Here is a 14,632-nt window from a genome sequence, read left to right as displayed (position 1 = left end):
TACGTGAAGAAAGAGTGGACACAATAAAAAAACCATACCCTACATACCTAAATCTTCTTGGTTCAGGGTTTTCCGTTTCCGAAGACTAGTAAAATAAGCATATTCTGGAACCCTAAGAATTCCATGGTATATGGATATGCAAAATATAAGATTTCTAAGATTTCCGATCCTAACGGGAAAAGAAAGGGAATAGATACCCAATATGAGTCTTGGGGGGAACATTTGGTAATGGTCTTGATCTTCTATGCTCTTTTTTATGTGTTCTTAGTTCTATTTTGATTCTTTTAAACAAGAATCCAATAAACTAGAATTGAGTTAGTGGAAAAAAGGAGAGAGAGGAAAGTGATAAATGAAGAGAATCGACTAACCGGATACTTTTAGGATCTTCTTTACATCAGGTAAATCCGTCGGTCCTGTCTGTTTTTTCTTTAACTGATGACTCTTTGTTTCTTACTTCTATCAAGCTATAGACTTTCTCTACGGCTCGGACTTAATGATAAGCGGGGGGGGGGGAAACATCCTCCATAATTTTTTTGTTTAGAATTGAACAAAAAAGGAAAGGAAAAAAGGAATTTATAGGGACAGTGTTACCTCCTATATCCCCTGGTGTATGTATATTGGAGGAATAATAAAACTATTCAGTACAGCAGTCTCGCGCACTTACGTCCTCGCAAAGTAAATAATGATCATTGTAGTCGTAACCGTAGAATAGGATCCTAATTGAAATACATACATTTGATTCAGAAGCTATTGGCATGGTAAGAAAAGATGTAAGTATTTTATATACCAGAGGGGAGGGGCTATCTAAATCCTAAAGTAAAGGCCAGCGATCCAAGTAGAAATACCAACGGCTCAGTGTCATTAACCTTTGGATATGCTTGACAAAGGGTACTGTTTATATCATAATCTACATGTAGCGGGTATAGTTTAGTGGTAAAAGTGTGATTCGTTCTATTAATAACTGAATTTGAAATGATATACTTAAGGCATCCTTAAGTTTTTTCTATTCCGATGAAAACTTTAGTTCTTATAAAGGATTTAATCCTTTTCCTCTCAATAGCATATTGAGGAAGAATATACATTCTCGCGATTTGTATCCAAAGACTAATGGAAATTGCATCCAAAATACAAATTGGATTATGAGTACAGAGTCGCGAAGCATAATTTTGCATTGGATTTTAAGTATTCCAATTTTTAAAATATGAGTAAAGGATCTATGGCTGAAGATACAAAAAAGTTTATTTCCAATCGTAACTAAATCTTCTTTTGTTAAAAAAGGAATAAGGAAGCCAAATAGCTAAAAAACGATAGTTTTGGTTTACTAGAACCATCAGCATATTGTTCCAGCTCGGTGGAAACTCAATTCTTTTCCTCAGGATCCCTTGAATGAAATTAGGGAACGAAGATAAGTAGATTAGATGGATTTAGATAGAATTTCTATCTCCTATTCTATAAGGATCATCTAGAAAGCAGAGAGCTTTTGGTTCCATTCAAATAGAAAAGCTGACATAGATGTTAAGTGGTGGGAATATCCATAAAGGAGCCGAATGAAATAAAAATTTCATGTTCGGTTTTGAATTAGAGACGTTAAAAATAATAAATCAACGTCGACTATAACCCCTAGCCTTCCAAGCTAACGATGCGGGTTCGATTCCCGCTACCCGCTCCATTCTCTATAAAAGGAGTATTCCTTTTGTCTAGACATGGTAAAGGCCTGTATTCAACCTTTTTTGTCCACCAGTTTTTGGTACTCCAGAGCGGAGTAGAGCAGTTTGGTAGCTCACGAGGCTCATAACCTTGAGGTCACGGGTTCGATTCCCGTCTCCGCACTTAACTTAGCAGTCTATATAAAAATAAAAGGACTATTCTCTTTCTTTGGGCCAACTTTTATTCACGAGTTCCCGGCCCTAGAGGGCAAAATTGAGCAGTTTGCGAAGGCACTTACCTCCACAAGAAGAACATGCAGGACCCCTCCCGACCTTGCGGAAAAGAAAAATGAAATGAAAGTAAAGGCGCAGTCCTCCTCTTTAAAAGCAGTTTGCCAGTTGTTTGTCTTAGTGAATACCCGATTTGTTTGTCTTAGTAAATACCTGATTTAGGTAGCCCTTTCCGGCTCTGTAGCGCCCCCTTTTTTTGAGTGGGATGCAAAAGAAGGGTAAGAATAGTAAGGGATACGGTACTAGACTAGCACCTAATTCTAATTAATACTTAATTTAATATAAGTAGTTAAACAGTCAACTAAACTAAACTTTTTATCATAGTACTTTACTAAATTAAGTGGGCGAGCGGCGGGAATCGAACCCGTATCTTCTCCTTGGCAAGGAGATGTTTTACCATTGAACTACGCTCGCTACGCTATATATTTTATAGCGTATATCCACTTGGGTCGACCGTCTATGTCTGGGTCGACCGTTTCGTTTCATTTTCTATTATATTAGAGTTTTCCTTATTTTTATTGTCTGTCAATGAATATTCTAATGGGACTGGAATTTCGTAATACTGAAAGAGAAGAACTAGCAATTCAGAATGCAAATTGCGTTTTAATTTTAATGCGTCTCACTATTCGAAATTTTTTTTTCAAGAAATGGCCTTTTTATTTATTTTGTATCGGGCTACTAAATACTAAACAAATTTAAGAAATGAGAGAATTTAGAATAGCTACGAGAAAGACTAGTCCAATCCATAATGATGTACCGGAAAATACAACGTTTTTATTATTTGACCAACCATCAGGAGAAGCAAATACAAGGGGTACACTAATTACTAAGACTGAGGAAGTCGCAATTAATGCAAAAACAGCTAATTGGAAAGCAATAGTCATATTTCTAATCCTCCAAACTACCATCAAATAAAGTTGACTACATATTTGATCCCTCACTTAACCAAAATTGTAAAAAAATACAAGAAGTAGGAGGGGTTTAATCATGAATCCATTGATTCTTCTCTTTAATTAAAACTTTTTTTTTTACTTAACCGCTTTTTTTATTTGCATATGGGGGTGAGGAGAGGGGATTTAGTCTTTATTTCACAAGCTGGTATAGCGGATCATGTATCTGTGTATACAGTATACAGAGATATGTCGAAAAGGGACTTGCATCTGAGATCTTTCTAGGGGTTAGTAGATCTTTTTATATGGCTATGTTCTACTTGTACGAGTAAAATAGGGATTAGGCTGTGGAGAGATGGCTGAGTGGTTGATAGCTCCGGTCTTGAAAACCGGTATAGTTCTAGGAACTATCGAGGGTTCGAATCCCTCTCTCTCCTTTTGCTTATTGAATATGCTTGTTTCTTGAATTTTTTATCTTTATTCTGTCCCTTATCTTTCTTTCATAAAAAGGAATGAATGGCTCGGCTAGATGGAATAACCGAGCCAGAACAGAAAAAAATAAAACATTAGAACAGGTATAAATAAGAAAATCTTAGTTAAGAGGATTCATGTAAAGAACAGGTTCCAAATCACGATCGATTCCCTTTTCAAAACCTGCTGCAGCAGCTCGGGCTCTTCCTGCATGCCACAAATGGCCCACAAAAAAGAAGAATCCTAGAACAAAATGAGAAGTTGATAACCAACTTCTAGGAGAGACATAATTAACTGCATTGATCTCGGTAGCTACGCCACCCACAGAATTTAAAGAGCCTAAAGGGGCGTGGGTCATATATTCTGCTGAACGTCGTTCTTGCCAAGGTTGTATATCTTTTTTCAACCTATTCAAGTCCAAACCATTGGGGCCCCTTAGAGGTTCTAACCATGGAGCGCGAAGGTCCCAAAAACGCATAGTTTCCCCTCCAAAGATAACCTCCCCAGTTGGGGAACGCATTAGATATTTACCTAAACCTGTGGGTCCTTGAGCAGATCCCACATTAGCTCCAAGACGCTGATCTCTAACTAGAAAAGTAAATGCCTGAGCTTGAGAAGCTTCTGGCCCGGTGGGTCCATAAAACTCACTCGGATAAGCCGTATTATTGAACCATACAAAACAACAAGCGATAAAACCAAAGACAGATAAAGCAGCTAAACTATAAGACAAGTAAGCTTCTCCAGACCATACAAATGCACGGCGAGCCCATGCAAAGGGTTTGGTTAAGATATGCCAAATTCCGCCAAATACACAAATGAAACCCAACCATACATGTCCACCAATTATATCTTCTAAATCATCCACACTAACAATCCACCCTTCTCCCCCAAAAGGAGATTTTAGTAAATAACCAAATATAACACTGGGGCTAAGAGTCAAATTGGTAATCTTTCTTACATCTCCCCCCCCAGGGGCCCAGGTATCATATACACCGCCAAAATAAAGAGCCTTAAGTACTAAAAGAAAAGAACCTAGACCTAACAAAATTAAGTGAATACCCAAAATTGTAGTCATTTTATTTCTATCTTTCCATACATAACCAAAAAATGGAAAAGATTCCTCAAGAGTCTCAGGGCCCAGAAGCGCGTGATAAATGCCACCGAAGCCTAAGACTGCGGAGGAAATTAGGTGAAGTACTCCAGATACAAAGTACGGAAAAGTATCTAGAACTTCTCCCCCTGGTCCTACTCCCCAACCTAGAGTAGCTAAGTGTGGAAGTAAAATTAAGCCTTGTTCATACATGGGCTTTTCTGGTACGAAATGAGCCACTTCAAATAGGTTCATTGCTCCGGCCCAGAATACGATTAATCCGGCATGAGCTACGTGAGCTCCAAGTAGCTTACCGGACAAATTGATAAGTCTGGCATTCCCAGCCCACCAAGCAAAGCCGGTGGTTTCTTGGTCACGACCAGCTAAAACGAAAGTTCCATTAAAGAGCGTTTCCACGTGGTAGAACCTCCTCAGGGAATATAAGATTTTCATGAGGCTGATCCTGAGCTGCCATCCACGCACGAATACCCTCGTTTAAAAGAATATTTTTGGTGTAGAAAGTCTCAAATTCAGGATCTTCCGCTGCACGGATTTCCTGGGAAACAAAGTCATAGGCACGTAAGTTCAGAGCCAGGCCTACTACGCCAATAGCACTCATCCATAAACCGGTGACGGGTACAAATAGCATAAAGAAATGTAACCAACGTTTATTGGAAAAAGCAACACCAAAGATTTGGGACCAAAAGCGGTTAGCCGTGACCATTGAATAAGTTTCTTCAGCTTGAGTTGGGTTAAAAGCGCGGAAGGTATTTGCACCATCACCGTCCTCAAATAGAGTGTTTTCTACGGTCGCTCCATGAATAGCGCATAGCAGAGCCGCGCCTAATACTCCGGCAACTCCCATCATATGAAATGGGTTCAACGTCCAATTATGAAATCCTTGGAAGAAAAGGATGAATCGAAATATTGCTGCTACGCCAAAACTCGGCGCAAAGAACCAACCAGATTGCCCCAGTGGATAAATAAGGAATACAGAAACAAAAACCGCGATTGGACCAGAGAATGAGATTGCATTATAAGGCCGCAATTGAACAGACCGAGCAAGTTCAAATTGGCGTAACATGAAACCTATTAGTGCAAAAGCCCCGTGGAGAGCTACAAACGTCCATAAACCGCCTAATTGACACCAACGAGTAAAATCTCCTTGTGCTTCCGGCCCCCATAGTAGCAACAAAGAGTGTGCTAAACTATTGGCAGGGGTAGAAACTGCTGCGGTTAAGAAATTACAACCTTCCAAATAGGAACTAGCCAATCCATGGGTATACCAAGAAGTTACAAAAGTTGTCCCTGTAAACCAACCCCCTAAAGCGAAATAAGCACAAGGAAAGAGCAATAGGCCAGACCATCCTACAAAAACGAAACGGTCCCTTCGTAACCAGTCATCCATAGTATCAAATAGATCATTTTCTTCTTTAGGAACTCTACCAAGGACTATAGTCATAGTGATCCTCCTATTCAATTACTTCAACCATTTCCGAGCACCTCACGTCACTTCCAAGGCATATGATAGTTTTATTATCTGTGGACGATTTGTTTCTCGTTCAATGCCCTTTTTCAATGGTCTCGAAGATATAAATTTTTTATTTTTATCTATGGAGGCACAACCGGGGTCGTGGTAAATCCATGAATTTTATTCGATTTGTTTTTCTTATACTCTAGAAATAAACATTTCAATTCAGCATTATTCCATGACTCCTATTTGAAATTTGAAAGCCTATCTTTTAAGGGAAAAATGAAAATAAAAGTAACCCCTATATTCTCATTCCCTCTCTATTTCATGGGTGGAAGAACAGAAAAGGAGGATTCTAAAAAAAAAAGGACTTTCGAAATCTATTTTTATGTGTAGCGGAAAGGAGTTGCGATTTCTTCTTATTCCTATAGAACATCTAGTAACAAGAATATAAAATCGTAAATAAAAAAAAATTCTTGTCTTGCGCGGTATAAGTCTAAGGAAATAAAAAAAAATTCGCTTATACAATTTGATCCACATCGAATTTATATATCAGAATAGCGGATAGAGGCATTATTCAAGGAGTCAGATCTACTTACTTTATGGTTCTTTCCAATTTTATGTTGGGTTTGATAAGAACCCTTTTTGCTTTCTTGATAAATAATTGACAATCGACAAAAAAGCGTTTTTTCTTTTTTTTATATATAACCTGCTTGTTTTATTATAACAAGTCTTATAGGGAAATGCCCGCTAAAGAGAAAATCTATCTGATTGTCTCTCGGCCGATATTGGTTTTTAGAAAGAAAAAACAAGAATTTTCTTATTTTTTTTATTAACATTAAGAAAAAAGAATAGAACTAAAATGGAATTGGCAATATAATTTTTATATACTTTTGAAAGAAAAAAAAAGGGTTTTTGCAATCCTTATTTCTTGTCTCTATCATATCACGTAAACCTTTTGATTTGGAACAGGGAGAGATGGCTGAGTGGACTAAAGCGGCGGATTGCTAATCCGTTGTACAATTTTTTTGTACCGAGGGTTCGAATCCCTCTCTTTCCGCTCCCTCGGATCATTTTGGACTTTCAAATTGGAAGGAATTCTGACCCCCGGATTTGCTCATAGATAAATGTACGAACCAAATCCAATTTGTAAGAAAAAATGAAAAAAAAAAATGGAATTTTTACTCCTCGCGCCCAGGATTCCGTCCTGGGTCATTAGATAAGAATCCAAAGATAAATAGGGAAACAAAAAATATTACTACTGTATAAACAAAAAGTTTGAGAGTAAGCATTACATAATCTCCAAGATTTTTTTTTAAGGAATAGATTACCAGTTTTTCCTTACCACATGGATCCACTACGATGAATTTTGTTTATTTTTTATTTTTATAGTTCAAAATGCAAAAATGAATTCTTGAAAAAAAATTGGAAGAATTCATTTATAATAAGCACTCTTATCAATATAAAAAATATTGTTAGGTATTGTGTAGGTACCTAAACCTGCTCAACGTAGGTGCAGAAGGGTAGAAAGGCTGATCAAAATTTATTGATGCAGCTATCCATTCAATGTAGAAGAATTTGCATTTTAGAGTTGAAGGTTCATAATATAAAAATATAAAAGTTCTCGCCTTTTACCCATTTTTTTTTTCATTTTTTGGAATGAAAACACCATTCAATTTGGTAGATAGGATAGAGTACTAAACATTTCATCGAAAACTTACAGCAGCTTGCCAAACAAAGGCTAATAGAAAAAAGAATAGAGGTATGACAGGCATAACATCCACGATGGGGTTGAAAATAGCATAAGCTTCGGGCAATTTGGCAAAGAAAAAACTAGTCGGATAAAGAACAGAATTAAAAAAGATACAGGTTAAACTAAGTATATTAGGCATAACAAGCATTTCATTCTTGTAGAGTAAATAATTGGATTTTGATTGAGTTATTTTTCTAAGGGAAAAAGGAGAAGGCAGATTCAAAATCTTTTTTCTTCGTACTTTCCCAAACACAAAATACCTCCTTGTATTCGCACTCTCGAATGTGAGTGGAATAAATTCGACTTTCATATAATATCTTAATAGAATTCCATGTAATGATCAATGCATTTTTTTGATTCTATATTATCTGCATGTCTAGAATACTAGCAAGAGAATATTCCTCATTTTTTATATAATTGAAATGGGATTGACGAATAACAAATAAACATAATAGTGTTTATTAGTGTCGCATAAAACGAAATGGGGCGTGGCCAAGTGGTAAGGCAGCGGGTTTTGGTCCCGTTACTCGGAGGTTCGAATCCTTCCGTCCCAGATTGTTTCTGATAGTGCTCCGCAAAAGACAAAAGTTTATTAATTTATTAAAGAGAATAATGGTATCTTATGAACTCTTAGATTAGAGGCATTTCTAAGCATTCACTTTCTTTCTCAGAAAACATAATAAAGTCTTAAGTCCAGTCAAATCAAATTGAATATCTTTATTTTCATGAAAAAATTGTGTCTATCAGTCACATTTAGGATATGCTTCTACTATAAATCACTTAAATTCACTTAATCATATTTTTTCTTACTTTTTTTTGTATTCAAGGCGAAGAAGTACGGAAGTACGAGAATTCTCTAACTATCAAAAACTTTCAATGTTTTCATTGGAGTATTTTATGTTAGTTACTATAGTTCTTTTTTTTTCTTAAGGAAAGAAATATATTGCTAATCTAATTCTAAAGGAAAGAAATATATTGCTAATCTAATTCTAATATAGTAATTAAATTAATTAAACTTTTTTGAAGGTTGATAGTTTATTTATTGGGGAAGAGTGGATCCTTCTCTTCTCACTTCAAAATTGATGATCTCGAGCCGTCTGGTGGTTAATATTAATAATAAATAAGTCTTAAGCAAACCCGTTTAGTCGTCTTTTTCGAACTATGTTTCATTCATATGATATAATATGGGCTTAAATAAATAGGATCGGAGGCTTTCCCAATAAAAACTTACTTTCTTTTATCCATATTACTCCATATACAGCAAGTTTGAATTAGTATACACAAAACTAAACCAATGACTATTCACGATTCCATCCATATTGGATCAATTCTCTATACCACTTTGCACTGAAAAGAGGAATGTTTGTTATGGTAAAACTTCGTTTAAAACGATGTGGTAGAAAGCAACGTGCGACTTGAAGGACATGATCAATTGTGGATTTTGCTATCCATCATTTTCCATAGTAATGAAAATGCTCTTGGCTCGACATAGTCTGTTCTATTCCTCCCGAACCAAATTTGCGCTGGGTTGTTTGTTTTTAAGTAATTATAGTACACGATGGAGCTCGAGCTCGAATAGAATTTATTTTTTATCAAGGGAAAGAATCTAGGGTTAGTGAAAACTAATAAATTAGGCCAACTTTGTCAGTCTATCCTTAATATAAAAATAGAAAGGTTAAAATAAGAAGAAAGTCCTCTTTTTGAAGATAGGGAAAACTCTTTCAATTAAAAGTATATCAGAATTAATCCGGCTTATTTGATTTCTATATAAGAGGGATATGCTTTATCGAAGGAAATAAGAAAAAGAGGGTATGTTGCTACTCTTTTGAAAGAAAAAAGAATAGAAATTCCCGAAGTAATGTCTAAACCCAAGGATTTCACAAATCAAAGATAAAGGATTCCAGAACAAGTAAACACAATTTTCAATTGTCTCAACAACAGAATTGGATCAGAATAAGGGATAAAAGTAAATTCGCTCGAAATGAGACAAAGAAAAGAGTTTAGAGACGACTCAAAAATTTTGGAAGGATTTAGTCTTTGAAGTCTGTCAGTCAAAATTAGCCAACTTGAGTCATGAGTATAAATGAAATTTGTTTTTTCTGTAAGGAAATTAATGCACGTCATAGTCTAATTTCTATTACTATAGACTATAGACAGAAATTCAAATCATTTTCTCGAGCCGTATGAGGAGAAAACCTCCTATACGTTTCTAGGGGGGGGCGTTATTTATCTACCTCTATCCCAATAAGCTGTCTATCGAATCGTTGCAATTGATGTCCGATCTCGAAGAGAAGGAAGAGATCTTCGAAAAGTAGGTTTTTATGATCCGATAAAGAATCAAACTTGTTTAAATGTTCCAGCTATTCTCTATTTCCTTGAAAAGGGTGCTCAACCGACAAGAACTGTTTATGATATTTTAAGGAAGGCAGAATTCTTTAAAGAAAAAGAAAGAACTTTGAGTTTATTGAAGAACTAAATGAATAAATAAAGTAGAAGAAGATCACTAGTATTCCTCGTTCTCTAATTATTTAGACATAATTTACCTCCTTCTTAGTCCTATTTGGATTTATGTCGTGCCAATCCAATATAAGCCCCTATTTTATTTACTTTTTCTATCTAATTTGTTTTCTTACCATTGTATTTCCATTGACAAAGGTCTATTGAACAAATAGAATTTGTAGATAGATAGGTCTCTTTATCCTCCTACAAATTCTATTTGTTCAATAGACCTTACTGCATATTTATATTTTTCTGCCTACACTTCGCTCAAATGATAAGGGTGTTCCTCTTGCATGTATTTTCATACAAGATTTTTTTTATTAAAATAAAAATAGCTAAAAAAAGGAGCGTTTTGCCATCGTGGTTGGTTGGGGTCGTTCTTTTTTTAACCTTAATGGAATTTAACCGGACCTGTTCATTTTGGCATTTGAGTGTTTTTCATGGTCGATAAATTCTTTCTTTTGATGTCTTGCTAATTCAATGTTTTGACAGAAGCGGGCGGTGTAATTCCATTGATTTTTGGATTTCGATCGTATCTAAGATCTTTTTTTATCTGGGTTGCTAACTCAATGGTAGAGTACTCGGCTTTTAAGTGCGACTATGATCTTTTACACATTTGGATGGAGCAACAAATTCGTCCAGACTCTTGGTAGAGTCTAGAAGACCACGACTGATCCTCAAGGGTAATGAATGGAAAAAATAGCATGTCGTAAAAAAATCAATTTCTTTTTTTTATGGAATAAAAATTACGATTTTCTGGGTCTAGTGAATAAATGGATAGAGCTTGGCTCCAATTCTGGTAAAATAAAAAGCAACGAGCTTAACTTCCAAATTGGAAAGATTCCCCGCTCTAATTAGACGTTAAAAATAGATTAGTGCCGGATGCGGGGAAAGGTTGGGTTTTCCCATGAGTGGACCCTTTTTTTTTTCTTTATTTTTAGAAATCCTAATTATTATTAATTATGAATTGAATAAGGGATATTATGGATTGAATGTGTAAAAGAAGCAGTATATTGATAAAGAGGCTCTATTCCAAAGTCAAAAGAGCAATTGGCCTGCAAAAATAAAAAATTTGTTCTGTTCTCTTTTGTAATTTAGAACAAACATAAACTAATTGGGTAGAAAAGGAGCGGAAAAAGATCTGTGGATTAGACTACCTTTCTTTCCAGGGTTTGTATTCAAAAATACCCTGTTCTGACCATATTGCACTATGTATCATCATTTGATAAACCAAGAAATTCTTCTTCTCTATGATTCAAGTAGAAATACAAATGGAAAAATTCGAAGGGTATTCAGAAAAACACAAATCTCGTCAACAATACTTTGTCTACCCACTACTCTTTCAGGAGTATATTTATGCATTTGCCCATGATTATGGATTAAATGATTTCGAACCTGTGGAAATATTTAGTTGTAATAACAAGAAATTTAGTTCACTACTTGTGAAACGTTTAATTATTCGAATGTATCAGCAGAGTTTTTGGATGAACTCGGTTAATCATCCTAACCAGGATCGATTGTTGGATTACAAAATTGGTTTTTATTCTGAGTTTTATTCTCAGATTCTATCTGAGGGATTTGCGATCGTTGTAGAAACTCCATTCTCGCTACGAGAATTACCTTGCCCGAAAGAAAAAGAGATACCCAAGTTTCAGAATTTACACTCTATTCATTCAATATTTTCCTTTTTAGAAGACAAATTTGTGCATTTGGATTATTTATCACATATAGAAATACCCTATCCTATCCATTTGGAAATCTTGGTTCAACTCCTTCAATACCGTATCCAAGATGTTCCATCTTTGCATTTATTGCGATTCTTTCTCAACAATTATTCAAATTGGAATAGTTTTATTACTTCAATGAAATCTATTTTTCTTTTAAAAAAAGAAAATAAAAGACTATTTCGATTCCTATATAACTCTTATGTATCAGAATATGAATTTTTCTTGTTGTTTCTTCGTAAACAATCTTCTTGCTTACCATTAGCAGCTTCAGGAACTTTTTTGGAACGAATCCACTTTTCTAAGAAGATGGAACATTTTTGGATAATGTATCCTGGTTTTTTTAGGAAAACTATATGGTTTTTTATGGATCCTCTTATGCATTATGTTCGATATCAAGGAAAGGCCCTTTTTGCATCAAAAGGTACTCCTTTTTTGAACAAAAAATGGAAATGGTATCTTATCAATTTGTGGCAATATTGTTTCTCTTTTTGGACTCAGCCGCGAAGGATCCATCTAAACCAATTAGCAAACTCTTGCTTTGATTTTATGGGGTACCTTTCAAGTGTACCAAAAAGTCCTTTCTTAGTAAAGAATCAAATGCTGGATAATTCATTTCTAATAGATACTCTAATCCAAAAATTGGATACCATAGTTCCCGCTACTGCCCTCATAGGATACTTATCAAAAGCTCAATTTTGTACTGGATCGGGCCATCCTATTAGTAAACCCATTTGGACAGATTTATCAGATTGGGATATTCTTGATCGATTTGGTCGGATATGTAGAAATCTTTTTCATTATCATAGTGGATCTTCAAAAAAACGGACTTTGTATCGACTAAAGTATATACTTCGACTTTCATGCGCTAGAACTTTAGCTCGTAAACATAAAAGCACGGTACGAACTTTTATGCAACGATTAGGTTCGGCATTTTTAGAAGAATTTTTTACCGAAGAAGAGCTAGTGTTTTCTTTGATGTTCACCAAAACAACCCTTTGTTCTTTCCGTGGATCACACAGTGAGCGTATTTGGTATTTTGATATTATACGTATCAACGACCTGGTGAAGCCTCTTAATTAATCATTAAACAGAACTAATAAACAGAAAAGGGTTGATAAATGATCAAGATAAAACTTTCATATTTTGCATTCTGAAATGTTCTTTTTATTATAATAATTTATTATAATAAAGAGGAGGCGAATCCACTTACTAATTTACGAATAAAAAATAAAAAAAACTAAAAAATTAGTAGAACTTCCTCTTTGGAATAGAAATAGGCTATTTCTACATAGGGAAAGTCGTGTGCAATGAAAAATGCAAGCACGATTTGGGGAGGGGTTTTTCTCTATTGTAACAAGGACCAATTATCTACTCCATCCGACTAGTTCCGGGTTCGAGTCCCGGGCAACCCATATGGAAAATAAAAAAGACCAATCTTAGTTTTTAACTTGGACTCACTTCATTTACAAAATTTTTTGTTTGGTTAATTTAGCTATATGGATATCCAATCCTTGAGCTGATTTGGTTGACATTGGTATATAGTCTATGTTATACTGTTAAATAACAAGCCTTCTATTATCTATATTATTTATAGTTAATATGTGTGCTTGGGAGTCCTTGCAATTTGAATAAACCAAGATCTTACCATGACTGCAATTTTAGAGAGACGCGAAAGTACAAGCCTGTGGGGTCGCTTCTGCAACTGGATAACTAGCACTGAAAACCGTCTTTACATCGGATGGTTCGGTGTTTTGATGATCCCTACTTTATTGACCGCAACTTCTGTATTTATTATCGCCTTCATCGCTGCCCCTCCAGTAGATATTGATGGTATTCGTGAGCCTGTTTCTGGTTCTTTACTTTATGGAAACAATATTATCTCTGGTGCTATTATTCCTACTTCGGCGGCGATCGGATTGCACTTTTACCCAATTTGGGAAGCTGCATCTGTTGATGAGTGGTTATACAATGGTGGTCCTTATGAGCTAATTGTTCTACACTTCTTACTTGGTGTAGCTTGTTATATGGGTCGTGAGTGGGAACTTAGTTTCCGTTTGGGTATGCGTCCTTGGATTGCTGTTGCATACTCAGCTCCTGTTGCGGCTGCTACTGCTGTTTTCTTGATTTACCCTATTGGTCAAGGAAGCTTCTCTGATGGTATGCCTTTAGGAATATCTGGTACTTTCAACTTTATGATTGTATTCCAGGCAGAGCACAACATCCTTATGCATCCATTCCACATGTTAGGTGTAGCTGGTGTATTCGGCGGCTCCCTATTTAGTGCTATGCATGGTTCCTTGGTAACCTCTAGTTTGATCAGGGAAACTACTGAAAATGAATCTGCTAATGAGGGTTACAAATTTGGTCAAGAGGAAGAGACTTATAATATTGTGGCTGCTCATGGTTATTTTGGCCGATTAATCTTCCAATATGCTAGTTTCAACAACTCTCGTTCTTTACACTTCTTCTTGGCTGCTTGGCCTGTAGTAGGAATCTGGTTCACTGCTTTAGGTATTAGTACTATGGCTTTCAACCTAAATGGTTTCAATTTCAACCAATCTGTAGTTGATAGTCAAGGTCGCGTTATTAATACTTGGGCTGATATCATCAACCGAGCTAATCTTGGTATGGAAGTAATGCACGAACGTAATGCTCACAACTTCCCTCTAGACCTAGCTGCTCTTGAAGTTCCATCTCTTAATGGATAAGGTTTTTCTGCTAACATATAGGAATTTTTGAAGAAATAAAACAAAGAAATACCCAATATCTTGTTCTAGCAAGATATTGGGTATTT

General features: G+C 35.7%; 8 protein-coding genes and 7 non-coding genes; 9 read left to right on the top strand and 6 right to left on the bottom strand. All coding sequences in view use genetic code 11, as the record gives it.

Annotated features, from left to right (window-relative positions):
• Positions 1–916: 916 nt before the first annotated feature.
• trnG-UCC lies at positions 917–1,666 on the top strand. One transcript has 2 exons: positions 917–939; positions 1,619–1,666. It is a non-coding gene; the product is annotated as a tRNA-Gly (tRNA).
• A 90-nt stretch (positions 1,667–1,756) lies between these two features.
• On the top strand, positions 1,757–1,830 carry trnfM-CAU. Its single transcript has one exon. It is a non-coding gene; the product is annotated as a tRNA-Met (tRNA).
• A 450-nt stretch (positions 1,831–2,280) lies between these two features.
• trnG-GCC lies at positions 2,281–2,351 on the bottom strand. The gene has a single exon. It is a non-coding gene; the product is annotated as a tRNA-Gly (tRNA).
• A 281-nt stretch (positions 2,352–2,632) lies between these two features.
• psbZ (photosystem II reaction center Z protein) lies at positions 2,633–2,821 on the bottom strand. The gene has a single exon. The coding sequence runs from the start codon at positions 2,819–2,821 to the stop codon at positions 2,633–2,635; it is 189 nt and encodes a 62-aa protein (YP_001531270.1).
• Positions 2,822–3,176: 355 nt separating this feature from the next.
• Positions 3,177–3,264, top strand: trnS-UGA. The gene has a single exon. It is a non-coding gene; the product is annotated as a tRNA-Ser (tRNA).
• A 155-nt stretch (positions 3,265–3,419) lies between these two features.
• Positions 3,420–4,841, bottom strand: psbC (photosystem II protein CP43 chlorophyll apoprotein). Its single transcript has one exon. The coding sequence runs from the start codon at positions 4,839–4,841 to the stop codon at positions 3,420–3,422; it is 1,422 nt and encodes a 473-aa protein (YP_001531269.1).
• On the bottom strand, positions 4,789–5,850 carry psbD (photosystem II protein D2). The gene has a single exon. The coding sequence runs from the start codon at positions 5,848–5,850 to the stop codon at positions 4,789–4,791; it is 1,062 nt and encodes a 353-aa protein (YP_001531268.1).
• A 981-nt stretch (positions 5,851–6,831) lies between these two features.
• trnS-GCU lies at positions 6,832–6,919 on the top strand. Its single transcript has one exon. It is a non-coding gene; the product is annotated as a tRNA-Ser (tRNA).
• A 121-nt stretch (positions 6,920–7,040) lies between these two features.
• On the bottom strand, positions 7,041–7,151 carry psbI (photosystem II protein I). The gene has a single exon. The coding sequence runs from the start codon at positions 7,149–7,151 to the stop codon at positions 7,041–7,043; it is 111 nt and encodes a 36-aa protein (YP_001531267.1).
• A 414-nt stretch (positions 7,152–7,565) lies between these two features.
• On the bottom strand, positions 7,566–7,751 carry psbK (photosystem II protein K). Its single transcript has one exon. It carries the CDS (start codon positions 7,749–7,751, stop codon positions 7,566–7,568), a length of 186 nt encoding a protein of 61 aa, YP_001531266.1.
• A 343-nt stretch (positions 7,752–8,094) lies between these two features.
• On the top strand, positions 8,095–8,166 carry trnQ-UUG. The gene has a single exon. It is a non-coding gene; the product is annotated as a tRNA-Gln (tRNA).
• An 814-nt stretch (positions 8,167–8,980) lies between these two features.
• rps16 (ribosomal protein S16) lies at positions 8,981–10,088 on the top strand. One transcript has 2 exons: positions 8,981–9,020; positions 9,859–10,088. Exons 1-2 carry the CDS (start codon positions 8,981–8,983, stop codon positions 10,086–10,088), a joined length of 270 nt encoding a protein of 89 aa, YP_001531265.1.
• Positions 10,089–10,666: 578 nt separating this feature from the next.
• On the top strand, positions 10,667–13,250 carry trnK-UUU. One transcript has 2 exons: positions 10,667–10,703; positions 13,216–13,250. It is a non-coding gene; the product is annotated as a tRNA-Lys (tRNA).
• On the top strand, positions 11,383–12,918 carry matK (maturase K). The gene has a single exon. The coding sequence runs from the start codon at positions 11,383–11,385 to the stop codon at positions 12,916–12,918; it is 1,536 nt and encodes a 511-aa protein (YP_001531264.1).
• A 234-nt stretch (positions 13,251–13,484) lies between the features above and the next one.
• On the top strand, positions 13,485–14,546 carry psbA (photosystem II protein D1). Its single transcript has one exon. It carries the CDS (start codon positions 13,485–13,487, stop codon positions 14,544–14,546), a length of 1,062 nt encoding a protein of 353 aa, YP_001531263.1.
• The last annotated feature ends 86 nt before the right edge of the window (positions 14,547–14,632 follow it).

The sequence above is a fragment of the chloroplast genome of Lolium perenne, assembly GCF_019359855.2.
Source record: "Lolium perenne chloroplast, complete genome".
NCBI classification, from domain to species: domain Eukaryota; kingdom Viridiplantae; phylum Streptophyta; class Magnoliopsida; order Poales; family Poaceae; genus Lolium; species Lolium perenne.
Note: the sequence above shows the minus strand (reverse complement) of the source record. Positions and strands in the feature narration are given on the sequence as shown.